Source organism: Paroedura picta, chromosome 4, assembly GCF_049243985.1.
Source record: "Paroedura picta isolate Pp20150507F chromosome 4, Ppicta_v3.0, whole genome shotgun sequence".
Taxonomy (NCBI): Eukaryota; Metazoa; Chordata; class Lepidosauria; order Squamata; family Gekkonidae; genus Paroedura; species Paroedura picta.
Window position 1 is genome coordinate 90,169,103 of NC_135372.1, and position 27,399 is coordinate 90,196,501.

The window sequence follows — 27,399 nt, forward strand, 5'->3', positions numbered from 1 at the left end:
TGTCAGGCAAAACTACAGGCAGTAACTTAGTGACGTCTGAAGTGCTCTGGTAGGAATATCAGTCATGAGGGACACGTAGTGAGAGACCTAGTGGAAACTGTTATTAAGCATTCCTAGCACTCATTTAGACACAAGGAGGCAGGGAGGTTTGTACAGCACAGCTATTTTGGGGTGAAGGGATGAATAGAGATGATACTGCAGTGTGTACCAACAAGATACAATTTGGTAAAACTGAGAATAGCACAAATGAATGAACATAGGTTTTTGAGGTGTTGACAAGAAAACCAGAATCAAATCGGCCCTGGCCCCAGCCAGGTGGAATGAGCTCCCAGAAGAACTACGGGCCCTGATGGAGCTATCAGTGTTCCACAGGGCCTGTACGATGGAGCTCTTCTGGTTGAGGCTGGAGTGGAAGAGCTGTCCGGGGAAATAAATCATCTATGAACTGGAGGTCCCTCCTAGTAAAAGATCTATTCGGTTGTACCAGAGCACGGATGCAGTTAGGACAGGTGATCCACTGACTGGTGTAGGGGAGAAATGGGGCTCCGGCAATTGATGGAAAGTTTAGACTGTTTTAGTATTTTAGTGGGGATTATTTGAAGGGTTTTTAAGGCAATTGTTGTATTTTATTCTTTTATCTTGATGTAAGCTGCTCCGGGTGGGGTATAAATTAAAATATAAATAAATAAATATAAAGGTGCCATGGGATAGTGTCAAGGGGGTTCTACCCTTCAACCCCAGGCTAACTCAAATCATACAAGCATGGAACTTGTGGAGTGAGGGTTATCCCAGGCAGCCCACCCAGCTAGATAAGAAACATTATAGGTACCCTGCTAGATCAGGTCACTGGTCCATCTATCCTGGCATCCTGTTTCACACTGTGGTCAACCATCTATCCTGGAGAGTCACCAACAGGTAGGGTTGACAGCATGCCTGGAGATTTTGGAGGTAGGCCCTGAAGATGGCGGAGTTTGGAGATGAAAAAAACTTCAATGGCACAGAGTTCATTTTTCAAAGCATACATTTTCTCCAGTTGAATTTTTTTCTGTCACCTGGTGGTCAGTTCTAATATCAAGTTTCCAGCTACCACATGAAGACTGGCAACCCTATCACTAGGTCATACAGTGACCAAGACCCTCTTCTGAAGTTGCCTTCCAGCACTGGTATTTAGAGATCTATTGCATTTTGATCCGGAGACTATCTTTGTCATCACAGCTAAAACGGATGACCCTGTCTTCCATGAATCTGTCATTTTGAAGCCATTTATGCTAGTGAGCATCAGTACATCCACAGGCAGCGAATTCCATATTTTAACCACTTGTTTATTGAAGAAGGTCTTTTGTCTGTTCTGAATCTATTGCCCATCAGCTTCACTGGGTGCCTGCAAGTTCTGGACCACCTCTCCCATTCATAAACATATTACTGAGCAATTTCAGACATAACCAAGCCTGTACATTAAAAAACACTTAAAGGTAAAGGTATCCCCTGTGCAAGCACCGAGTCATGTCTGACCCTTGGGGTGACGCCCTCTAGCGTTTTCATGGCAGACTCAATACGGGGTGGTTTGCCAGTGCCTTCCCCAGTCATTACTGTTTTACCCCCCAGCAAGCTGGGTACTCATTTTACTGACCTCGGAAGGATGGAAGGCTGAGTCAACCTTGAGCCGGCTGCTGGGATTGAACTCCCAACCTCATGGGCTGAGCTTTCAGACTGCATGTCTGCTGCCTTACCACTCTGCGCCACAAGAGGCTCTTATTATTTCACTTAGCTATGGAAAAAGAACAGGGGATGTTCAAATGAGAACAAGGAAATGTTTCCTCCCCTTGAAGCATCAAGTTTCCAGTTGCAATATGACATACTCGGCTACCTACGCTACATCTGAGTATGTGAAGTAATTCCATTCTCTTGGCACACACAATTCAACCACTAAACAGTTACCATCAGACAGTGAAGTATGGGAACGGTTTTTAATCTGGACATTTAATTCCTATCTATCTGCAGAGATAAAGTTTTCTCAGTCTGCCCAGCCTTTCAGAAGGAGAGAGAGCATTAGCAGAATCTCCTTCTGGTTCTATACACTTCCTGATATATGTGCTGCTAGTATATGCTCAAATTTATAATGAATTTCTGCACCTTGGCTTTTAAAACAAGAGACACTGCAGCTCTCATGTAATGGCAGCTAATAGCCAAGAATGCTGATCCATATGATCTGAGGTATTTCCAAGGAAGTTAGGAACCAAAAGGTTGAGCTGCAAAAATAACTTTTACAAATTTTCAAATATTTATTACATGTTGTTATTGTTGTTAGGTGCAAAGTCGTGTCCGACCCATCGCGACCCCATGGACAACAGGCCTTCCTGTTCTCTACCATTCCTCGGAGTCCATTTATGTTTGCACTGACTGCTTCAGTGACTCCATCCAGCCACCTCATTTATTACATAAAGTTAACTAAATTCAACACATTAAAAACATAGTCATCATAATTTAAGAACATCACATTTTTAACTGCACATGGAATAGACTAACACAGAATGGACCAAATGCGTTTCGACCCTGAAGTGGTCTTCCTCAGTGGTCAAATTATTGTGACTCGTGTATCAAATCAACATCAAAAGGCTTGCTGGGTGGCAAAGAAAAATCTGTTAGGTGCTGCTCCAACTAGCCTTTCTAATGTAAAGGTATCTGGTTTCTAAAATATGTACTTCCAAAGGCCACTACTCTCTGCTTTTGCCCAGTTCTCAATCACCAGTGCATTCCCACGTGGGTCAGAAAAAGCTTTGTCAGCTCCTGCCCACTCCAACTGATTCTCTGGCCATGACCAAGAACTGTGCTTCTAAAATTAAGCAGACACATTCTTCTACTAGGAACACTGTTCTACTTCAATACCTTCCGTGTTTAATTCTGAAATACTTCTGCAAAAGACAATAGGAAGCATCAAACTTTGTATAGAGTTCACAAAACATATATGAATGCTCCAAAAGTCTGGAAATGCTTTGAGAAGCATCTGTATGGAACCCTTTACTGTTAAACTATCAGCAGTGTTATAGACATCTTTAAGGCATGGAGCCAGACTATTCGATCATGGGACCACTTTATGAAGAACAGATGAGGAGGACTGGTTCAAGGCTACCTACCCACAACCCATCATCAGAAATACACTGAACCTGTGTCACTTGGCTTGCTGGATGCCCCACATTTGGGCATCATAGACTATTGAAAGCTTGACTGAAATACCTTTCCATGTGAGAAGAGGAAAAGGGAGAGAGTACAGAAGCAAACTACTGCACCATTGCACTCATTTCTCATGCTAGCAAAGTTATGCTCAAAATTTTACAAGCTAGGCTCCAGCAATATATGGACCGAGAACTTCCAGAAGTACAGGCAGGATTTCAAAGAGGCAGAGGAACTAGAGATCAAATTGCCAACATACGCTGGATCATGGAGAAAGCTAGGGAGTACCAGAAGAACGTCTACTTCTGCTTCATTGACTATGCTAAAGCCTTTGATTGTGTGGAGCACAACAAATTGTGGCAAGTTCTTAAAGAGATGGGAATACCAGAGCATCTTATTTGTCTCTTGAGAAACTTATATGCAGGTCAAGAAGCAACAGTGAGAACCGAACATGGAATCACTGATTGGTTCAAAATTGAGAAAGGAGTTCGGCAAGGCTATCGCCTTGCCTATTTAACTTGTATGCGGAGCACATCATGAGAAGGCAGGATTAGAGGAGTCACAAATTGGGATCAAGATTGCCGGGAGAAATATCAACAACCTCAGATATGCAGATGATACCACTCTAATGGCAAAAAGTGAAGAGGAACTAAAGAGCCTGTTGATGCGGGTGAAGGAGGAGAGTGCAAAAGTTGGCTTGAAACTCAACATCAAGAGAACGAAGATCATGGCATCCGGCCCTCTCAAATCCTGGCAAATAGATGTGGAAGAAATGGAGATAGTGACAGATTTTATTTTCTTGGGCTCCAAGATCACTGCAGATGGGGACTGTAGCAAAGAAATTAAAAGACACTTGCTCCTGGGGAGGAAAGCTATGGCAAATCTAGATAGCATCCTCAAAAGCAGAGACATCACCCTGCCAACAAAAGTGCGTTTAGTCAAGGCTATGGTATTCCCAGTTGCAATGTATGGCTGCGAAAGTTGGACCATAAGGATGGCCGAGCGTCAAAGAATTGAGGCTTTTGAACTCTGGTGCTGGAGAAGACTCTTGCGAGTCCCTTGGACTGCAAGGCGAACAAACCGGTCAGTCCTAGAGGAGATCAGCCCTGACTGCTCCTTAGAAGGCCAGATCCTGAAGATGAAACTCAAATACTTTGGCCACCTCATGTGAAGGAAGGACTCCCTGGAGAAGAGCCTAATGCTGGGAGCGATCGAGGGCAAAAGAAGAAGGGGACGACAGAGAATGAGGTGGCTGGATGGAGCCACTGAAGCAGTAGGTGCAAACTTAAATGGACTCCGGGGAATGGTAGAGGACAGGAAGGCCTGGAGGATCATTGCCCATGGGGTCATGATGGGTCGGACACGACTTCACACCTAACAACAACAACAGAAGCATGACACAGATGCAGGTTGCCTGTAATGAAGACAACTCTGTCTGCTCATGCCTAAATGCAGCCTCTCTCTTGCTTTAGTGCTTCCTCTTGCTCCTTGGGGCTGGGCTTTCATCCTCCACAGTTTGAAAGGGGAATATATTTATTTAGCTGTACTTTGCTCTCTACTGATAATGATATAAATGATTCAAGTGCTGCATTCAGGAGACAGATCAATTAGTTGCTGCATGAATCCTACTGCATTCTATTCAGCCAATCTATCTCACAAAAGGTCATTCATAAACTTATAGTTGTAGAAACTCAGGAATCAAGGGTATTTTTTAAGCATGAAGCTACCCCCCCCCAGATTCCATCATAGACAATATTCAAATTTTAGTGAGTACCCAAAAAGTAACTCCTGAACCTTTTTTGATCTACACTTCAGTGAGTGTTGCGGGAGTACTCTTGTATGTAGAACATGGCACTCCGCATGTTCTGAGAAGCTCCAGACACACATTGTGGAATGCCTACCCTAGTTTGAGCCCTAAATGTGTAAGGTAATGTCCAGGAAGGACCAGGCCACCCAACTCATTCCGTTCTTCTTCCATACTGACCATTTCCTAATGAAGGAGATATTTCACAAGCCTTTGGTAGAACATCCCAATCATCCCAATATTGTCAGGAAAGAGGAAAAATATACAAACAAAAAGTACTTTAAGTTAGTTTCCAAAGCAGTCCTAAGAAGCACCTGAATCCAAAAATCTCATCTGGTTATCCTCTGCTTATTTTTTAAAGCAGGAACAGAACAGCAACATTTAAATAACAATAACCCTTTCTTAACGCTTCTGTTGGAAGGGATCAGTCTCTGTCCAGTTTGTTGTTTTTTTTCATAGTAGTTACTAAAACAGTTACTTCTTCAATCATTTTCTTATTCATTACTTGTTCTATGAGTGGTGCTTGGTGGCCTATGGCTACAGGGGGTACATCACAAGCTGTGTAATTCTTCACCAACTCTTGTACTGCTTCTTTAGAATTTGAATGAGTACAATAAAAAGTTCAACCCAATAACAATAATAAAAATACATTTAAAACAATGTAAAATAAAAATAATTTCCAGCTTACAGATTCAAGACCCAACAAAGCAAATATAAGTAATTCTGCATACATACATACATACATACATACATCAATACTATACCTGGGATTCTGCAAACATGACATCTTTGATGACAGGCTGTCCACGTGAGTCATTGTTCTCCACTTTCACATAAGTGACCTGGTAACCCCGGATTTGGCCATGTTGCTTGTTGGAGAGGGGTGATTTCCAGGAGACACGAATGGCTGTTGAGTTCACTGGCTCAACCTCTACCTTCCTTGGTGGAGCACTGGGCACTGGAATTTGTATGGGGAAACTGAGTCAGAAACCATCATTATATAACAACTGTTAAATAGCCACACTCTCTACCTCTAGGTGATCCTTCTCCCCAGTCTTGCCCTCAAACCTATTTGTTATAAAAGGTGTAGCTTGGTGTAGTAGTTAGGAGTGCCAACTACTAATCTGGCAAGCTGGGGTTGATTCTGCGCTCCTCCACATACAGCCAGCTGGGTGATCCTGGGCTTGCCACACCACTGTTAAAGCTGTTCTGACCGAGCAGTAATATCAGGGATCTCTCAGCCTCACCTACCTCACTGTCTGTTGTGGGGAGAGGAAAGGGAAGGTGACTGTAAGCTACTTTGAGACTCCTTCGGGTAGAGAAAAGCGGCATATAAGAACCAAGACGTCTTCTTTCTGCACAAGAGAACTCCACCACATTTTGCTATACACATCAACCGAGGTATACAATGCACAAATCCCCCACATTTATTCCCTGACAAGGGAGCAAATGGCACATAATTTTGACTACACTGTTGATATAGAAGATCTTCCTCCCTGCCTACGCCCCCAAAAGAGCCCTGCGCTCCACTGCTACCAACCAGCTAAAGGTCCCTGGCCCTAAAGAAGTTTGCCTGGTCTCGACCAGGGCCAGAGCATTCTCTGTTCTGGCCCCCACCTGGTGGAATGAGCTCCCGGAGGAGATCAGGGCCCTGATGGAGCTTAAACAGTTCCGCAGGGCCCGCAAGGAGGAGCTCTTCTGCCAGGCATTTGGTTGAGACCAGATATAACCAACAGCGACCAAAGGCCCCCTGCTCCCCCCCCCCAGAACACCACTCTGGACCTGTTTGTATGTTGCAACATTGTATTGTTTATTGGTTATACAATTATAATGTTATATGTTTACACTTATCACTTATTATTTCACGGTTATTCAAATGTTTTATAGACTGTTCCATGTATTGTTCTTATGTTATTATGTAAACCGCCCTGAGCCCCTGGGGAGGGCGGTATATAAAGATAATAAATAAATAAATAAATAAATAAATAAATAAATAAATAAATAAGAGTTGGTTTTTATATACCACTTTTCTCTACCAGGAGTCTCAAAGCAGCTTACAATCGGCTTCTCTTTCCTCTCCCCACAACAGACATTCTGTGAGGTGGGGATGAATGAAACAGTCTGCTCATGTGTGAACAAGCATTTATAACGTAACTCTTCTAAGAGCAATTGCTCCACTCTTGTAGAAAGCAGCATATGAGAAAGGCAACTCTGGAGACTGAAATATTTGGCTCTGCATTCAACTTACATAGTACTTTTCAGTAATAAAATGAAAAAAAAATGATGTGAAAACTTAATTTACTTGCAAGAGGAAACGTGTTCATAAGTCAGTTTATACCATACTGACAATTTGGAAAAATTGCATACTCATTACTCTGGGTGACAACACCCTTCAATGAAAAAAAATTAGGTTCTCCAGAAGTACCTTTTTTTTGTACATGTGAAAGACAGACCGGTGTGTTCCCTTCAAAAAGTATCCTTAACATGACCCTACTCAGCATTATCTTGAAAGCACAGAATGCTGTTCTACTACTGCAGGACAAAAAACACACTATGCCCTGATTACTAGGGCAGCAAGAGGTTAATTGGGGACAGAGAGGTATACAGATTTTGCAGGAGTTGTTTTACACAATGATATGGAAAGAACACAGTCCATATAATACCTCTTAGTAGGGCAAACCCAATGACACATGACAGTGTGCAAGCTTTCAGGTTCAGTAGTACACATCTCACCACCTGGCACAGTTATGTGTCACTAGGCGGGTCCCTATAAAAGTCATCATATGGATTGTGTTCTTAGCTTTAACTTTTGGACAGACATGGCTGTAAAAATCTTATTCAAATAGAAGGCCTTATGATAATAGCAGTTTTCTAGGGAGCAGGTACTGTTGGATCAGTAGAAATCACCCTAATTATAGGTAGGGTGCACTTCTGAAAGATAATATTTCAGAATGCAAATGGCTTTTCACCCCCTTCTTGTGTTTCTACATACCTATGAAAAAATCAGTGCATCAGAAAGCTTCCAAAGCATTCCTGACAGAGAACTTAGCTGGGATGGCCAACTGTGCAGCCCTCAAACTAACGCAGAGAGCTTACTGCGACATTTCTAGGGTAGAAATTTCCCTCCGGCAAGGGCTTTGCTAAATGAGAACTAAAGCAAACAATTCAAGCAGCAGGACACGCAGATGCGCTAGCGACATTTGAGAGTACTCAATGAACATTCCCATGCATCACTTCCCAGCACTGTGACAGTGCAAGGGGCAATATAGCATGATCGGAAAAAAATAAAGAAAGAAAAATGTAAAGAATGCCTGCTCTCAGTTTGCTGAGTGGCTTCCCTCACCCCATTTACCTGCCTGTGCCCTCTCTAGCCTCTGAGGGCAGCCTGGGAAGTTCCTCCTGTCACTATAAACACTGGCACATTCTAAGGGAGAGGTTTAAGTTGCCATGACATAACTGACAGACTGGTTTATGCAACACAATTTTTGCTCAGAGTGTCCCTGACAGAGAGTGCTCAGCCCATGTGATCACCAGGTTCCAGAGAGGGAACGGATAATGTATGCATTATGTCTGCTAGGAGTTTTGTACATATGAACCCTATCCAAAAAGGATACCTTTCTTATTGATTGCAATTAAGCCCCAATTTCTAGAATGCCTAAATAAGCTGATGGCCCTGATTAATTTTAAAGTGTATGTGTGGCTCTCAAAAGGAGGTAATGGGTGCGCTGTTCCAAGAGCGGAGAGAAGTTTGCCCGCCACCACTGCTAGTGCTACTACACTATGAGAACCAAGAGCTCTTGTTACCTTTAGTCATGGGTCATGAACCTACCGTCTTCATCAGTGCGAACCAAAACAGGGTTGCTCTCTGGCCCAGGACCCACGTCTGTGTGAGCCCTCACCCACACTTTGTATTCTGTCCATTTCTCCAGGTTGCTGATATCCCAGCTGGAGTGCTCATGTCCGATGCCCTCAACCACATGCTTGGTGCTGTCCTCTCCTTCTATCGCCTGGTACGCAATGGAATACTGAGTGATGACTCCATTGCGGCTCTGAGCCGGTGGTGGCACCCAACTTACCCGGATGGTTGTGGAGCTGGTGCTTACACACTCAACCTCTTGGGGTGGGGCAGAAGGGGCTAGGGATAAATAAATGAAGTGGGGAGATGAAGGGAAATGGTTGAACAACAAACAAAACAAAGTCTACAGGGAGGTCTTACCCAGCCAGTACAGCCTCTCCTAGAAGATAGCAAAACCCTCACCTTTCTTTTTTGGAAACACATGAGGAGCAGTTAGGCCCACAGGGAACGTTTGTGTCATTATGCGGTGTAGAACAGTGGCACTATTCATGTTACAGGAAAGTGCTAGAAAGTTACTAGATAATCTAAAAGAGAGATCAGGTATCAAAAGAACAAGCAGAATAGAAAACAGGAGATGAACAAATTTAGAAAAGACAGAAAGCATGAAGAAAGCAAGTACTATGTTGCATTCCCATTTGTTTGGTGATACTCTGCATGAAAAAGATTGCTGGGACATATCTTGTGAGGAAGCTGTGACTGAAATAGTGCACAATATGGGCAGTAGTCAACTATAAAAAATAAGTCTATTGTACATATAGTTCTATAGTGAGATACAGAGTAGAAGGTCATGTAGCAAGTTTCTACAGAAGTGGAACAAAATGTGCAACAAACATGGCTAAAGTGGGGAGGCACAGATAGAGAGGTGTGACAGACTGCACTTTTAAAAAGCTTAGAAGTGTTGCGTAGACAGATCAAGGACTGTGAAGGGTTAATTCTTTACATAGCCAGAGAGTTTTGTGTGACAGGCTGTTCCAAGAGATCTGATTGATTAGCATCAGCTGAAAAAAAGAAACCTCTGAACTGGATGCTGAGGAGAATTCAGTCTGATTTCTGCCTTAGCTGAGAAGAGTCAAATGTTGAGAGTTTTGGAATTCCGCCCTGACTGAGAATAGCTTGACAGGAAAAAAGGGAAAAGCAAGTTTGAGAAGTATGCAAAGACTCCTATTTGGGTCAAGGAAATAAGAAAATTCCCTACCTAGTCAAAAAACAAATTAACTCCAAAGAGTACAACGATCCTTGGTATGGTTAGGAACTGCCTTAAAAGAGCCAGTTAAATACTCAAGACTAGGGCTGTACAATTTTGTTTTTAATCTGGTATTTTTCAGTCTGGTCTATCGAACCTGAAAAAATTCCAGTATTTCCAAAAAAAGCCCAGATCCCAGTACCAGTATGGTATTCAAATCCATGATTTTTTTGAAATCCTGAATTTTTGGGGTCCAATAGACTCCTCCTGAAGAAAAATATCAGCTTAATTTTTAAAAGCCAACCTGATCCTGTAGCACGGCTTCAGATTCTGCATGTGATGGGGAAATCTCTTCCTGTCGCATACAAATCCTGGGGCTAGCTTGGCTTCTTCTGAAGGCAATCCTGACTGGGTTCACTTTAGTCTCCTCCCCTCAGCTCAGATAAACCAAATATACACCCCTACTCACGATGAATCCTGGTGTTTCAAGAGAAGGGTTTGGATCCTGGAAAGAGGTTTCCAGCCTTCTGGAAACCAAAAGAGTCAGAGGATACCAAAAGAAAGTGTACTAAAGTTGTTGAAAAAACACTGCAACAATAGCCTCTCAAAGGTTTAAGTAACTGTGAATAGATTAAGAAATTATCATTAGCCTGCAACATAAGAACTAAAGTCTGTGCATGCACTGATTTTATCTCAGTTATCTATATGAAGTTATCTCAGAAATTTCCAACCCCTGATTTCACTTGATCTCTCCCCTTTATGTTCAATAAAATATTTTGTTATTTTTGCATTTCAAAATGCCTTGAGTGCCATTTAAGTTGTTTGAGTTAAAGGGGACTTCCAACCTTTCAGGTTCCTGGGCTAACAGCCAAAATACTGTACTGTGATAAGATAGGACAGTCAGAGTTCTTCAGCAAAGGGAAAAAAAAACATTACTAGAGCAGTCCAGTCAGTAAATGGAAAGAGAAGCAGAGGAGAAATTTGCATCTGAGGGAGGCAAGTGGAAGGGGGCATCATAAGAGGGAAAAGGAAAAAGTCAACTAAAGTGAATAGATGCAGAAATTTGTTAATTTGTAGGCTTCTTTTTAAAGAAGAGGGCTCAACTCCAAGCAGTTACTTCCCTGACTAATCAGAGATTCTGAACAGTAGGTATAATTTTGCCTCTGCTTGCAAAACCCCCTAGTAACTGGGAGGAGAAAACGCTTTGGCAAGTATAACAATTGGAACAAAAAATAATGGGAGGGGCATTTTTCATGCCTGCTCGTGGCTGGGTAGGAGTCACGCCTGTGAAGTGCCAATACTAAAACAGCAGTTTAACATCAGAAGAGGTTGAAATAAAATTCAACAATACAAATACAATCAACAGAAAAAAATACATGATACAGGAATATTCTTCATGGCACACCAACATGCAAGTGCACACACACACTTTCTATACACATTTGGAAAGCAGCACAATACACACATTCTCAGAGGCAATAGGACTCACTCACTGTGCTCAAGTTATTATCTTCCTAAATGGGCAAAGGGCTCAAATCCATGCTCTGTGTAGTGGATGGACATTTGCTTTGCAAATTACTAACAGATATCTGGATTGCTTTGGGAAAAATTGATGTGACGAAGATTATAGGTTCTGTTTCAAAATCCTAAATTGTTCACATGTGCAATTTGGATCAAGCATGAGAAAGGTGAGTTAACTCTTCAATCTCTGCCCAGTTTCACTGATTCAAACAGTTTAAAGGAAATCTGTCATTTTCTTTTTAATGACAGATTTCCTTTAATAAAAGCTCAGGAAGCTGAATATTTATGAGTGAAACCAAGAGAGGGCTGCAGAGGTAAATCCCCTCTCCTTTCTCCAATCTGAACAGGACAAGAATTCAAACTCGCTATCTTTCACAGACTGGGATAACATCTCTGTTGCTATGACATAGACTCGAAAACCTTGAAATATCCTGAGAGCAAGAAAGGCATACTTGAGTGCTCAACTCATATCAACAGACTCTATGGAAAGGTTGTGCTTAGACTACGGCTAATTCAGCAGTGTTAGTGTTCCAAGTACTTCATTTCTTAGAGTGGTCTTCAAACTAAAGGAAAACAAATTATTAATGCCATACAGCCCTCTCCCTTTCCTGCTGTTAGAGCAGGCTTTCCCAACCATATTCTGCACAATCGTACCACTTCTGGGATTTCTTGGAGCCTGAAGAATATTTCAGAGGTTTCCCAATAGTAAAAAGGTTGAGAAAGGCTGCCTTAGAGGAATGCATTCATCCTTTAGTTGTGGATCAGAATCCATGGATACTAAACACTTAAAACTAGATAAAATCAGATTAAACCATCTATAGCTGCTGGACCTCATTACCCTTTTCACAGCTAAGGTGGCTCTACTCATATACGAACCATCATTTGGAGATCTCTACACTGCACTTTGCTTTGGCTGAGATTTATCTGTTTTGTTTTGTTAGCATAATTGCTGAGAAAGCGCCCAGTCACTGCCTTTCAATACACATGTTGTATCAGCAGCTGCTAAACAGAACAACAACCAGCTTCCACATTCAGAAAGCAGTCCCCATCCCCCAACGTCAAATATTTATAATGTTCCCATTTGATTATCATTTCCTATATTCTGTCCAATTCATTGTCCTGGCAGTGAGATCCTATTAACTGAAGTGCAGGTGGAACTAGGCTGCTGGAATCCTCATGACTGATATGCTAATGAAAGGAAGAAAGGTCGTTCCAGTCATGAGAGGAACAGTCCTTCCCCATCCTCATTCATTCTAGGCACCCTCTGCTCCATGCAGAGATAACTGCTGTTGCCTCTCCCACTGCCTGCCCCATACAGTCACTAAAATCCTTGACAGATGGTGGAAACAGAAATGTCTCTTCTCCCCTCTGTAAAGCTCTCTGCATAAAAGCAGGCTCAAAGAATGTTGGTGGAAACAAGCTTAGCTTTAACCTGCTTATGTGCAGAATTTTGAGCTGCCAATAAGGGGCACTGGTCTCCTACTCTATCAGTGCATGGACTGAGATGAGAACAAAAGCAATCCAGCTTGGGTCACCTCTTTATCTGACCCTCTTCCTAAAGCCTTCACTTGAGCCTTCTTATGGGAACAGTCTTCTTCCTCCTTGCACTCCATAAAAGTCAAGCATCCCCATGATACACTACAACACCTCACTCAGCATACTTTCCCTGTAAGAGGCTATTAACTATTCCATTTAGTTGTAAAGATTACCCTCCCCCAAGTGTTAAAACTTCCTCCCTTGCAAATGTTTGCACTGTAGCATCAATACAATGTGTGTGGCATACTTATAATACAAAGGTGGCTGGATATGCCTTGAGAGAGTGGGAAAAGAGCAATGGTATCTCTGGTTGGGATATGAGCACATGCAGAGCAGGGAGATGCATGCAGCAGAGGCAGAAATCAGGCACGCAGTCTAAACCTGCTTACAAATGGATGGCAGTGGCAAAGAGAGTGGCAAAAGAATGGGCTAGTACACTTACATGAACTAAATCCTGACCATTTTTTTCCACCTATTCCCTTCCCCTTTTTTATAGGTCCACCTACTGAAATGGGGAAAAAGTGGGGTCTGAAGGACAGGAGAAGACACGAACCCTACCTAGAGGCTGTGCTTCAGAGCTATAGTTCACCCTTCACTCCGGCTATGGATTCCATTACCTGTTACCTCTCATGAAAATGCCTATATGTGTCCCTTTGCATCTTGTTCACATTCTTGCAGCCAAGCAGTGACACTTACTAGACTGTGCTGTCCGGGCTTCCAAAACTGGAGTGTAAACCCCCAGTCCCAGCTCAGAGCGGGCTCCCAGCTGGAACTTGTAGACTGTGTCTGGCTTGAGCCCTTCAACTGCATATGAAGAAGTTGGGTCAAATGTCTTCTTATGCTGGAAAAGGTAAGAGGTAAGTTTTCTTTTTACCAAGATGAAAATTGAGGACAGATATGGCTTTTGGCACTAAATCATCCCACTCCTAAAAGACTCCTCGGTTCCTGACTGGATTTTTATCTACTATTCATTTGACAGTACTAGCACCAGCCACCAAACTCCTAGGTACTAGAACTGCATTTTTAACAAGAGATATTCCTTTACATGCCTTGGGAGGTTGTACAGTCTGTTGAGAGGGAGAGTCCAGTCTAGCTATCTTTACACCATGGCAACATTCCCTCTTCCAAGAATAAAATGCCTAATGTAATCTCTGAAGTCAGCCAAAATGGGATTGCCAGTTATTAGGAGGATGGGTCTTCAGTACTCTCCTCTCCATAAAAAGCAGATTACTTTTTGAAAACTATCACACATATGCTTATTTGTTTTATTGTAATAAATCATACTTGTCATGGGCATCACAGTGTCTTGGCACAAAATCTGGGTTAACCCGATGCAGAATTTTCATTGTTTTGATAAACACAAACCAAACAGTTCAAGTCAGGGCTGCTGAAAGCCACAATGGGCCCCTGGACAAAAATCGCCCTCGCTTCCTGTATGACCCATCTGTAAACAGCCCGTGGCGCCACGGGCGCCACGGACTGTATAAAGGAGTAAGGGGTAGTGGGGAGGAGTTAGGGCGGGACCGGTCCGGGATAAAAACTCGGGGGGGGCCAATCAGGAGCCGCGAAGCGGCTCCTGATTGGCCCCTCCGAGTGTCAATCCCGCCCCAAGCAGACAATGGGGAGCCGCGCGAAGCGCGGCTCCCCATTGCCTGCTTCACTCGCTCGGAAAATGGCGGCCCGCCTGGTGAGAGCCTCGGCTGGGGGGTGGGCCGGGAAGCCTTCTCTCGGCCGGCGGAGCGGCCTCGCAGCGTTGTGGACGCTGCGAGCCCGCTCCGCCGGCCGAGAGAAGGCTCCAGAGAGCCTCGGGGGGGTGGATGGGTGGGGGGGGGGAAGGGAAGCCTTCTGCCGCCGGCCGCAGTGGGCTCACAGCGTCTACGACGCTGTGAGCCCGCTGCGGCCGGCGGCAGAAGGCTCCAGAGAGCCTCGGGGGGGGGATGGGTGGGGGGGGAAGGGAAGCCTTCTGCCGCCACAAGGAAGCCCCCGCCGCAAACACAACACAAGACTCCAGCCGCCGAGAAGCTGTAGAGAAAAAAGAAACACCCCCGGAGGAGCCTTTCGCCGCTAGCGCGACGAGAGGCAGCAGAAAAAAAAACCCCTGTAGGAGCTCCAAGCCGGCGCGCCGACGAGAGGCAGCAGAAAAAAAAACCCTGTAGGAGCCTTTCGCAGATCCAAGCAGCAGAAAAAAAAACCCTGAAGGAGCCTTTCCCAGCTCCAAGCAGCAGAAAAAAAAACCCCTGTAGGAGCTCCAAGCCGGCACGCCCACGAGAGGCAGCAGAAAAGAAAAACCCTGTAGGAGCCTTTCCCAGCTCCACGCAGCAGAAAAGAAAAACCCTGTAGGAGCCTTTCCCAGCTCCACGCAGCAGAAAAGAAAAACCCTGTAGGAGCCTTTCCCAGCTCCACGCAGCAGAAAAGAAAAACCCTGTAGGAGCCTTTCCCAGCTCCACGCAGCAGAAAAGAAAAACCCTGTAGCAGCCTTTCCCAGCTCCAAGCAGCAGAAAAAAAACCCCCTGTAGGAGCCTTTCCCAGCTCCACGCAGCAGAAAAAAAAACCCTGTAGGAGCCTTTCCCAGCTCCACGCAGCAGAAAAAAAAAACCCTGTAGGAGCCTTTCCCAGCTCCACGCAGCAGAAAAAAAAAACCCTGTAGGAGCCTTTCCCAGCTCCACGCAGCAGAAAAAAAAAACCCTGTAGGAGCCTTTCCCAGCTCCACGCAGCAGAAAAAAAAACCCTGTAGGAGCCTTTCGCAGATCCAAGCAGCAGAAAAAAAACCCTGCAGGAGCCTTTCCCAGCTCCAAGCAGCAGAAAAAAAAAACCCTGTAGGAGCCTTTCACAGCTCCACGCAGCAGAAAAAAAAAGCACCTCCTGGTGTCCCCTGGGTCCTAGCGCCCATTGCATTCCTGGTTGCAATGGGCTTTCTTGCTAGTATCCAAATAATTTGTCTAATTTTGAAATGTTATATTTGTACACACATGCATCTGTGTACCAATATAGGTCATACTTCTTACATCTGATGACATGGACTGTAATTCACTAAAATTTCGTATTGCATAAAACTTTTAATAAGTAAATCAGTAAGAAATTTATTTTAAATTTACTCTTGTATTTATATTTTAAATTAACTCTTGTATCTTTACCTTGAACAAAAGCACGGGCAAATGGATTACAAAGTCATTACAATAACAAAGATTGTCATTTGTTATAAAACATGAAGCTTATTATCTACAGTATTGTAGCTTTTACAAAGGAATATTAGATGTATCATCAACAAAACAACAACAAAACCCCACTGCCTGAACAGTGTTTAATATGTAATTTAATTTAATGGTGTTCTAACTTCTGTTCCATATATGTCAGTGCTAAAACAGATTAACATTCTATTACCATGTTTGTATAGGTGGGAGGAGAGCATCCTTTTACTAGCTTATAGAACATGGGGAAACATTACCTCCCTCCTTTATTTCTATTCATAATATTAACAAGGGTTTGCCGCTCTACTACTACTACTACTACTACTACTACTACTACTACTACTACTACTACTACAATTTATTCTTGTAGCCTGCTCTTGTCAACAGACTCAGGACGGGTAACATCAAATTAAAAAACAGTATAGTACAATATATAGATAAATGAATTAAAATTAAATAATAAGTTATAAAACAATTAAAATTATTGTTAAACCTGCCCACTTTATAAACAAATGAGGGTTAGCTGATGTCTAGCTGGTGGAGGTTAGGTGGGTTCTCAAGCAGAGAGGCCAGCATCTTCTACCATAGGCCTGGCAGAACAGTTCTGTCTTGCAGACCCTTCAGAGCTGAAAAGACTGTGGCCCTGGTCAAGGCCAGTTTCACCTCTTTGGAGTCAGGGGCCCTGGTTACTAGACCTTAATGATCTTTAAGTATTTTCTAGTTGCCAACCAGGGATGTGGAATGGGGAAAGATAAATGAAAGCATAGAATGAAAGGAAGAGAGCAAAATGAAAGAAGGGGAAAGTGTGGGAAAGAGAAAAGGTTTTATATCCTTCAACACAAAAACAGGGAAGAAATAAAATTGGTCTCAACTAGGGCCTCATCCTGGTAGATCAGGGCCCTGCAGGACCCTAAGCAGTTCCACAGAGCTTGTAAGACAGAGTTGTTCCACTGGGCCTATGGTTGAGGCCTTGGAGTACATAAAAATTTCAGCTGACCTCCCAGCCTAAATCCACCAAGCTAATGCTCAATTGAGCAATGATATTTTCACACAGTGCCCTATCCTCTTTCCCTGGATAAGGCAAACAGTGTTTGTACTTTGTAGTTTTAGAAATTGTATTTTTAAGGTGTTTTCAAGTTAGATTTTTTAATTTAAAGTTTTGTAAAATTTTGAATTGTGTGTTTTATCAATCAGATCTGACTAAGCAGACAGACTGTAGAGCTGAGTGGAATAAGAAGAAAAAGGAGATAGACTGCTGGAAACAACTTTGTTAGGAAGCTGCAGCCTGGCAATGACTGTAGCAGCCATGAGCTGTGCTGGTTGGTTTTGTCTCCCTTGAATACTGGCTTGGTTGATACATTTAGAAGGTTCTGAAAGACCTCCTTCACAGAAAAGCACCGGGAGCAGAAAGCAGAGCAACTGCTGTTCCCTGAGCTCTGCCTTCCCTGCATCCCAAGCGACCGCAGTGCAGAACTGCATCTGGAGTAAAAGAAATGCAGACATTCTGACTGCTGCATAATGTTGGCTTCAGGAGCCTTTTGCCACCGCAGTTGCTCTCTCTCGGGGGCCCTGTTTCATACATGTGTGGCTTGCTGGCCCCTAGGGAGATGATGCTCTGGTACTGTTAAAAAATACAATGGATGCACTTGGGACGTTGATTCTAATGTTCCCACAACTAGTCAGGCTGATTATCATGAACATTATCTAATAGCCATATAGCATCAAAAGATGCATCCTAGACCTATTGACAGCCTTGGTACAAGTATTTTAGTAGCAATGTATCATGGTGCTCCTACCTGGATCTTGTCATCCCCTTCCCAGTATACCAGCTCATATTTAATGATGCGATCCTGGGTGGCTGGAAGCCATGTCAACATAATCCGTGTGTCAGACTCTGCTTCAGCCTGGAAGTCCACTGGCTGGGCTGGAACTGAGGGTCAATAAAACAAGAGTCTGAGAAAAAATGCCAAGGAGGCTTAAGGAAACTTTCAGGTCATGAGCCCTAATGCCAATGCATCTCACTAGCATTTCCATGAACTCTGTTTAACCCATTTTCTTTTTTCTAAGCTACAAGCAAAAGAAGTTATGCTTTTTCTCAGACTGGTGATTAACTTAATTATCCCCATCTATGTCACTATTAACTATGCAGGCATCCCTCACCCACTCATATTAACTTCCAGTATTGATGCAATGCTGCCTTCAATATAGAGGAAGGGCAAATTGCTCATCAGTCCTACTCAGAAGCACAAGGTTAAAATTTTTCCCTTTCTGTAATAAGAAGACCACCCCTCAACATGGCCTTAGGCTATGATTATCAGCTCTCCACAATATCAGCTCTCCTTCATACAGATAGCTGACAGTGCTCAACTGCAACCTATCATACGTACCACCCTGCTGAGTTCTGAGCTGGATGACATCAGAAGGGGGCCCATCTCCTACTGAAGTGAAAGCCAAGACGCGGATACTATAGGTAGTCCCAGTTATCAAGTTTCCCACAGTGGTGAGAAGACTGTCATCAGTGTTGTGTTTCTGCCACATGTTGAGTGGTAGGTGGGAATTGGTAGTGAAATACACCCGGTAGCCCCGGATCTGCCCATTGGGCTCTTCAGGTTGTTCCCATTGTACCAGCATGGTGCTAGCACTCAGCATCCGTGCCTGCACTTTGAGGGGTGGACTTGATGGAGCTTGTTCTCCTGTCCGGGCCTCCACCAGCTCACTAGGGGGACCCCTGCCAATGTTGTTGACAGCAATAACACGGAACTCATATTCTGAGAAGGGGCTCAGGCCACCAATACTGTAGCGGGTGGTAGCCACACCATCCACTTCCTGGAAAGTGCCTTCCCAAGTCTTAGGCTTATATTGGATGACATAGTAGGAGATAGGGTCAGCATTTCCTGAGTCCCAGGTGAGAGTCACACTTGTTGCTGTTGTCTCAGTCACTACTAGAGTTGTTGGTGGTTTTGGCAAAGCTGAAAGCAGAAAGAATGTTGTCAATAATTTGATTAGTGCAAGTACTACAATGTGCAGAGATACAGAGGTTCAGACTCTTGCTAGCATTCTCTTTTAAAGGCAGAAATCATTTCATACTCTGGGTGTATGTTTTTATACTACATATTATCATATATTGCTTGAAGTGCTTCTTAATGGAAGGGTAAACACAGCAATCATGTTATTAGATGTGCTTAAAGCACTCACTGGGAGCAAGCTAAATAAAGGTAATTTAAACAACGATTCAAGGCACGTTTTCCAAGGGGAAAAAGGGTTCTAAAGCTGGGATACTTTCTGAAAATTCTAGATTAAGGCCAGTTCAAAAGGAACACTAAGAGGAACAGTAGCTCTAGTGACATTGTAGCTCTAAGAACATAAAGACTGTAAACTGCAATATGTTATGGCAAGCACATTTAGGTGCTGGATCTTGACAGCATATGGAGACATTGTATAGCCTAGGGGCATTATCAGGAAAGCAGCTATTGGTTTTGGTGACTCAGATGACACTTTTACTATATTATTCCTAAAAATCAACTGGAATACTGAAGTATCTCAGCACAACTAACATACAATGTGGCCAGTATAGCATTTTAGAATACTGGGACTCTTATCTATAATTGTTTAGCTGGGCTGTACCAAGTGACCAAAAAGCAAAATATGAGGTGAATTATCTTTTCTGGATCTCCTTGGCCTCCTTACTGATCCCCCCCCCCCTGGGGCCAGATAACCGAATTCACAGTAAGTCTGACAATGCTCAGCAAAGTAACAAAACTCAAAGGCAGACTCTGTTTCAACTTGTCTAGATTGATACAGATGTGCTGTGCTCAGTGCCATTTTAGTTCATCCAGAAAAGGGGGCACTCACAGAACACAAATGAGAAATTACAGGGAAAAGGTTAAAGTGGGAAATCCTTCCCAGGTTTTCTCCTTGTGATTCTTTGGTCATTTTGCTTATTCACATAAGAATACTCAATAGGACACTCCAAGACAGCTGTCCGCAAGCTTCTGCTTGCCGCGGACCGCTGCGGCGAAGTGGTGAGAGAGGGCGGCCCAGGGGCCCACGCACGTGCGGCAGCCCCAGTGCAAATGCGCGTGTGCGGACTGCCGTGCACGTGTGTTTGCGCCCGGCAGGGGAGCAAACGCGCGTGCGCGGCAGTCCGCGCATGCGCGTTTGCGCCGCCGCCATGCCGGTGGCTGCGGCTTCCCCTCCCGGCCCCTCCGGGCCGTGAGCAAATCGGCCGCTAAAGCGGCTTGGCAAGTTTCTCTTCCCCCCCTCCCGAAGCGAGAAGCTTGCCGGGCCGCAAGCTAATCGGCCGCTTTGGACTTGAATGGACTGAATGTGGAAATCTTATCCCAAAAGACCTGAAGCTCTTCAGCAACTGCTTTCTCAATCACCTTTTCCAGGAATGGAAAACTTGATACTGCATGTTAGAGGTTCTTACATATCTCCTTCAAAATGTTCAAGGATACCCACTCCCCTGTCAAGACTTGGCACCGGGCTTGTTCCCTTTTCAGTTGGGGAGTTTGTATTGTCAGAGATCCTGCACAGTGTCCACTAATGTAGTGAGAATTCTGAATCATAAAGGTGAGTTTTGGTCAGCATTAACAAGGAAGGACTAAGGCTCAGTGGTAGAGAACATGCTTTGCATACAAAATATTATATTCCTAGCATTTTAACTTAAAGCAGCAGGTGCTAAAGAGACTAGGGAACCAATGCCAGTCAGAGTAGACAACATGGACCTGAATGGTCTGACTCACTATGAAGTGGCTTCATATGCTCATTTCTCTCCACAAGATTAATCTGAATACTTCTGGCCAACCCAGGCAGAGAGCCAAACAGCAAATGATCTCCCAAATCCTTACTTCATTCATCAATAATTTCAAAGACAAGAAGGCTTCCTAGTCAAAATCTATTCTTCACCAGCATGTTAATCAGTTGTCTTACCTTTGACAGTGATTTGTGCTGTTGCTTGTATTATACCAAGCGAGGACATGGCTTCACAGGTGTAATTGGCTGATTGAGTGATATTGACCAGCTCCAGAACATTCCTGCCCATTGGCATATCATCTTCTTTCGTTAGTTCCTGTGTTCCAACTATCCACTTCACATAGGGCATTGGGGACCCCACTGCTACACATGTGAGGTTCACACTACCTCCAGGCATCACCTCATGGTTGCTTGGAGGGATTGAAAATCGAGGTGACACTCGCCGCACTGAAACAAGGAACAGATAGCTAGTAGAGTCACAGCCCAGGACATTGGTACTCTCCTGGATGGGGTGAGGGGAAAAAGGATCAAAATTTGTTGTGAGAGATACCACATCAATTCAGAAAAAGAGAATTCTGCGCAAGAGCTTTTCGGTGCTCTGCCAAACTGCTTGCCTGTGACTCTCCTTTTTAGCCACTGGCCTCTTTGCATCATTATTCTTGACTCAACTATGACTATATAAACCACATTAATACCATTAAATGTACGCCTGTTTCATCTGCATCCCACTAATTGGAAACTATGGTCATACACATTTATAAGGTTAACTGGGCCTGTGCAAGATTAAATTACCTGCTTTGACTGTCTGGCTTTATAGCAAAGCAACCTGCAGGCCAACCCTACCTTGCAGGGGCAGCTGCAGGGCTTTATTTTAAATTATTGTGAGCATCACTGATAGCTAAAACAGCATCTGGAAGATAAAGCACTAAGCCTGGGTCACTTCAGAGCCCAATGAGATCAGTTTGCTAGGTAGAGAAGCACTCACCCCTAACAGACCGGAGATCAAATCCAAGCTGACAGGACTGGGCTTGGGCAATGGGATCCTCCTCACCTTTGGGAATGTGCTCGAAGAGACAGATCACTCCTTATTTCACTGTGCTGCATCTCTTCATATCAAACTCCTTACTGGGCTTATTAGTAGTCAAACCCTCAGATTCACTGCAGCTCCCTGGCTGCACACACCTCAGTCAGGAAAATGACATTGAGCAATGAGGCCCCTTCTGTAAGGACATTGTTATGGGCCAATTTAAGCAGGAATAGAGAAACACAACTGAGCACAGTAAATCTTTGTCTCCTCTGGGCAAACTCATTTCAGGTTGTATTTAAAAAGAGGGGGAAACTGCAATGTCGCTCCTCTTCCGGAAAGCCTGCTTCTCTGGAACGGAGATGTCAGTGCACATTTGTGATGTGTATGCACACATGTGCGTAGGGCTGATTAGCTTGTAGGGAGCCCTCTGCTCCTTAGCATCTCCAGTCCGCAGCAACAAGGCCCGCAGAGTAGCTGCAGTACAATGAGGCTGACTTGGAGCAGCACGGCGGAATCCTTCTGACTGAGATGGGAGAGACTCACTCTGGGCTGGAGCCCACTGGGAGAGCCTCGAGCTGGGTTTCCTCCTGTGCCATCTGCAGCATCACAAAATCTCGTTAGAAGGGGGGCAGCTGCTGACAGACAGGCTGACAAGACTCAGCTCTCTGCCTGACAGGCTGACACTTCCCCTAATCAAATTTTGCTTGAGCTCTCTTTGATGATTCATTCCCAAACCAGCAGACTCACAGAAATAGACTGAACACATAGAAGCCCCCACGCAATCTTGTACAACAGAGTGAGGGTTTGGGGATAAATTAGACAATACTGTCAACAGTGTGTGCACACCACACACCAGCTCAGTGACAAAACAGAGCTCATTAGCTCTTGCCAGCTGGGGGGTGAGGTGGGGGAAACGATAATGTGCATATTTTCAAATGTCTAAATCTATAGTCTTGCGGGCGGTTTCTTTAATCAATTATTTAACCTCAAATCAATAGCTACATGCATGATTGCCAGCAAGAGGCTTGTTACCTGACTGACAGCGGAACACTCCCCAAACAAGACAGAAACTAAAGCAAACCAGTGCTCTACACAGTTATGAGGATACCCAGGTACTTGATGGACATGGCAATGGGTCAACATGATGAGTGGTTGTCCAACACAGCCTGGCTTTGATCGGCAAGAAGCAGGACTTCTCCCCCACCCCAATCCCCGCGATGAACATGGTATTGAGCCAGTACAAGAAGAGGTTGTTCATATGCTGAATCTCAATCCAGGGACTAAACAACTTCCCACCCGCTTACCAACCAAGCTAATATCAAAGAAAAGCAAGCTTAAGGAGTACTGTTACAGGCTCGTGCATGGCAATTGTTCATTGACTTGACATGCACCATGCATGGCAGGAGGTCAAGCACGGGAAAGAAGCTGCTATACAATCCAGACCAAAAAAACAAAAGCATAACAGGATAGAGGGGGAGGAAATGTACAGAAATGCAGGCATTGGACACAGGGCAGAAACTGGGGGGCATTCACGCAGAAGGGCTAAAATAAGCCATTAGCATGCAAAAATACACACACTCTTGCTACTTATCCTACTGACAACAGGCAAGATTGTTCTTACAGCAACCCCTGGCTTACATAAGCCCCCCCACCCAAATGCATGCCTAATTAATGGTTAAATTTAGAGCAAGTCTCCACCAGTACTGCATTCTCTGATATGTCCTTCAGACATCAACCCCCAGCTGTCTCAATTTTGGCCATAAAAGAACCTGTCAGGACCATGCTTGGGAAGAAAGAACATGGTTTGTGTATCTGACGATAAGCAGTTTAGTTCATCCAGCAAAGTGCTATCGAGAAAACCTCTTGCCCTTTTTGAAAGCTGCTGTTTACTATTCTAGTGGCAGGGGAAGAGAAAAGGTTACTTGACGATGTATCTGTGATGGGTCCTTTCTACCCCAGCCACAGGATGAATGTAATGAAAATATCCCTTCCCCCTCCAATTCCTGCAAAATAACAGGTATGTTTAAAAGCAAGCTTCAGGCAAGTCCCTTAGCCAAAGGGCAGTTTCACAAAGACAGGACCCAAGGGCACCAAAGGAGTACTACTAATTCTACAAGAAGACTCAGCCAAATGCTGTATATTCAGTCTCTTTAAAGCCAGCACAGGCACTGAGCTGGCAAACCCTTTTCTTCTCTCATAGCATTTGGATCATGAAGAACAGGGCATAAGGGTAGAGAAAGGAATTTACTACAATTCTTCTCTTAGATGCCATTTTGTTCAGATTTCATTGACAGTTAATGCTTAGCATAGCAGCCTTCTTGCTATGTGGTTGCCTTTCTTATGCCCTAGGCTTAGACCCAGCTCTCCAGCCACTCTACGCAGGCTAAACATTGCATGTTATAAGCAAAACAGACTTATAGTGTTGTCCTAAGAGGGGATTCTTCAGTCATATGCCCCCCCCCAAAAAAAAAACTGGTAGTTGCATAAATAGGTTTAGACCAGCAGAGGATTTCTGTGCACAGAAGGATTGATACGGTTTTCCTCCATTTTCCCATCCAGTGGCAGACCTCAGACTCCCCCCCCCCACATACTGTTTATGGGGGTACCCCCACAGGCCACATTTTGGAGGATCTTGCTGAGGGAGAGGGGGAAGTCGCATTTTGCAGATGTAAACCTATTCTGTCCATAGAAATCTTCCACCGTATCCAACCTATGGATTGTAAATTAACCAAGTGGAAATAAAAAGGGTTTCCTGGAATGGGCAGTGAATGGACAGGGAGAAGTGAAATAGCATTTCCTAAGTCATCATGCAGCAGCAGAAAAGCAAAGAGCAGACCAGCAGAGACCAATTCTTTGATTTCCTCAAGTGGAGAGGAGAGATGCAGTACAATTCTGCTTGTACAAATAGGTCATATGTTGGCTAGAGGAAGAAATGAGGACTTCCCTCCATGAAAGGTGTAGAAATTAGTATCTGCAAGATTCAATAGTGCTGACCCCAGGCCTTGCCTCCTCTCCCTGGATTCTCTCAAGGTGGTTTATTTCTGATAGACTGCTTGTCTAGTTGCTAATACACAGAGGAACTGCTGAAAATCAGACTGTAGTTCTCATTACGTAAAGGGGAAGAACAAGAGCAGGGCAATCGATGGAGGCTTAAATGGGCACCTCACTGAGGGTGAGAGCAGTCTCCTCTCCTTTCCTTCCAGACATCTAGGCCTTAAAATGTCAATAACAGAAGGAAGGATGGTCTCAGAGATGCTGCTGTCAATCCAGCCTGGATTATAATCTAGCAAGGATGCTTAGAAAGGTGAACAAGGCAGATTCCTCCTCAACATCAGTGTATCATTCTAGGATAATTGGCAGCTTCTTTGTCTGTTAAATCCAGTGGGATGTGGAGCAAGGTTGTCAATAAGCATTAGAATGCTCTGGCAGAGCTGGTGAGAGTTGCTTGCACATCATCCACACATGCTTCTACCAGGCCCTGGTTGCTCTCTTCTCCCTGCCATAAGAGTCCATCAATAATTTAAGGCAGCTCTACTCTCACCAACTGCAGGAAATTTACAGAAAAGCCTCTTCCAGCTTTCAAAACACATGGCAGAGGTCAGGTCGGCACAGATGCTTGCTAAACAGACTCAATATTATTGATACTAATAGGTCCTTTCTTTCACACCACTTCTTTTCCTGAACAGAATTTGCCAGGGTTGAGTTTTCTGGCTTTTTTATTTAAACATTATTTTGGGATAAAACAGAAGTGAACAATTTGGAGATTTTACAATAAATACATGCGGAAAGCTACTGTATACAACAATGGGTAAGAATGTCTCAGGGTTTGTTTCATCCAGCAGATTATCAAACATGAGATCTACTGTCATTCATTCCAGAGCAGGGCTTCCAAAAGTTGAATAATCCATCAAGTTCCCCACTGAACTGAACATACATGCTACTCAAGAAGATGGCCCTTGAGGCAGAAAGTGACAGCGTGTTCTAAGCTTTCTAACGGAAGTGGAGATGGGAAGAACTGACCAGCAGAAACCAGCTCTACATTCATAGAGATGTGGAAGGGAGATACAGGCTGTATTGGGAGGTAGGTAGGGAGGTGTTAATAATTCAGCATGCATTAGTGTGCACCTTCCGTGCATCCACAGCAAATGAACATGGATCAATCACCCTGCTTCTCTCATATTGGAGCAGCTGCTTCTCAGGTTTCACCAAATAGTGAGGTAAATTCTTAGAGCCCTCCCATCTATTTTTCTGCTTCCAGCTTGGAAAACTCCAGGCACTAGACAATTGCGAAGAGCAGGGTAGTTATAAAAACTACTATGAAAGACTGCAGCAAAGCTAAGATAAGATTAGCCATGGGAAAAATGGAGTAGAGGAAGTGGCCAATTCAAATTGAAAATGATGGCCCCTAGCCAGCCACCATTCCTCCAAAGGAAGGGATGTATTAGGACTAGTTTTCCAATCATGTCATCATTTTTGTGCTCAGTTACCACACAGTAGGAGTATGCAACCCCCCCTCCCCAAACATAACCCTGATATTTTTTGCATTCAGGTATACTAAACTCACCTCATATCATGCTATCCAACTCACTGGAGAGAGCAATCATGCTAGGATTGGTCAGTGGTAAAGGGAAACCAGGCTGCCAAAGAATGCAGTGGTTTGATACAATTAAAATGGACTCTGGCCAGAATATTATACAATTAAAAGAAGCAGTGTAAGATGCGAAATTGTGGCAACATTTGAGCCATAGGATCACTATGAATTGGACTTGACTGAATGGTTAACATTCTCCTACTCCTCATATAGAACTGGAAAAATATTGACACTTCTTGAATTCCTAAAATTTAGGATTCCCAAACAGTTACCAAATCCCAATCCCATTTTTTTACTCCATTATACAATTTAAGGACCATTATAGTCAATGTTTCTCATAGGGTATAATGGAGAATCAATCTCTGAGTATCTGAGGCTCTGGGAGGGAGCTGTTTCTTGAGGTAAAGGCACCAAATTTGTGGCATACCTGCTGGTACATCTCCTAAAAAATCCTCCCAAGTTTCAAAAAGAATGGACCAGGGAGTCCAAAGAAAGTGCCCACATCCTCCATTGCTTTCAATGGAAGGGGGGGGGGAGATATCTAAAGGGAATGTAATTCCTTTAATTACATTTTGCAAGCCATAAATGAAATCTGAGGGCATTTAAAGGACTTGCTGTCCCGTTAAGCATCTTCTGTAAGTGGTGAATTTACCCAGAAGGCATGTAAAGAGATTGTAAGGCATTGAAATGCCTTTTACATATCCTGCTGTCCAAAAAACTGAATATTTTTTTGATTTTTGGAAGGTGTCCATTTTGGATAGCTGAAA

General features: G+C 43.8%; 1 protein-coding gene across 17 annotated transcripts in view; it reads right to left on the reverse strand.

Moving 5' to 3' along the window:
- The window catches only part of PTPRF (protein tyrosine phosphatase receptor type F), a 613,096-nt gene that overhangs the window by 59,095 nt on the left and 526,602 nt on the right, over positions 1 to 27,399 (reverse strand). For 13 of the 17 annotated variants that reach the window (XM_077334070.1, XM_077334074.1, XM_077334071.1 and 10 more), the window contains 6 exons: positions 21,192 to 21,461; positions 18,647 to 19,228; positions 18,056 to 18,189; positions 13,768 to 13,912; positions 8,805 to 9,110; positions 5,740 to 5,933 (listed from right to left, as the gene is read on the reverse strand). In XM_077334070.1, the coding sequence (XP_077190185.1) occupies positions 5,740 to 5,933; positions 8,805 to 9,110; positions 13,768 to 13,912; positions 18,056 to 18,189; positions 18,647 to 19,228; positions 21,192 to 21,461 (1,631 nt within the window). The remainder of the gene's footprint in view (positions 1 to 5,739; positions 5,934 to 8,804; positions 9,111 to 13,767; positions 13,913 to 18,055; positions 18,190 to 18,646; positions 19,229 to 21,191; positions 21,462 to 27,399) is intronic. The other 4 variants (XM_077334085.1, XM_077334083.1, XM_077334086.1 and 1 more) reach the window with 1 other exon arrangement.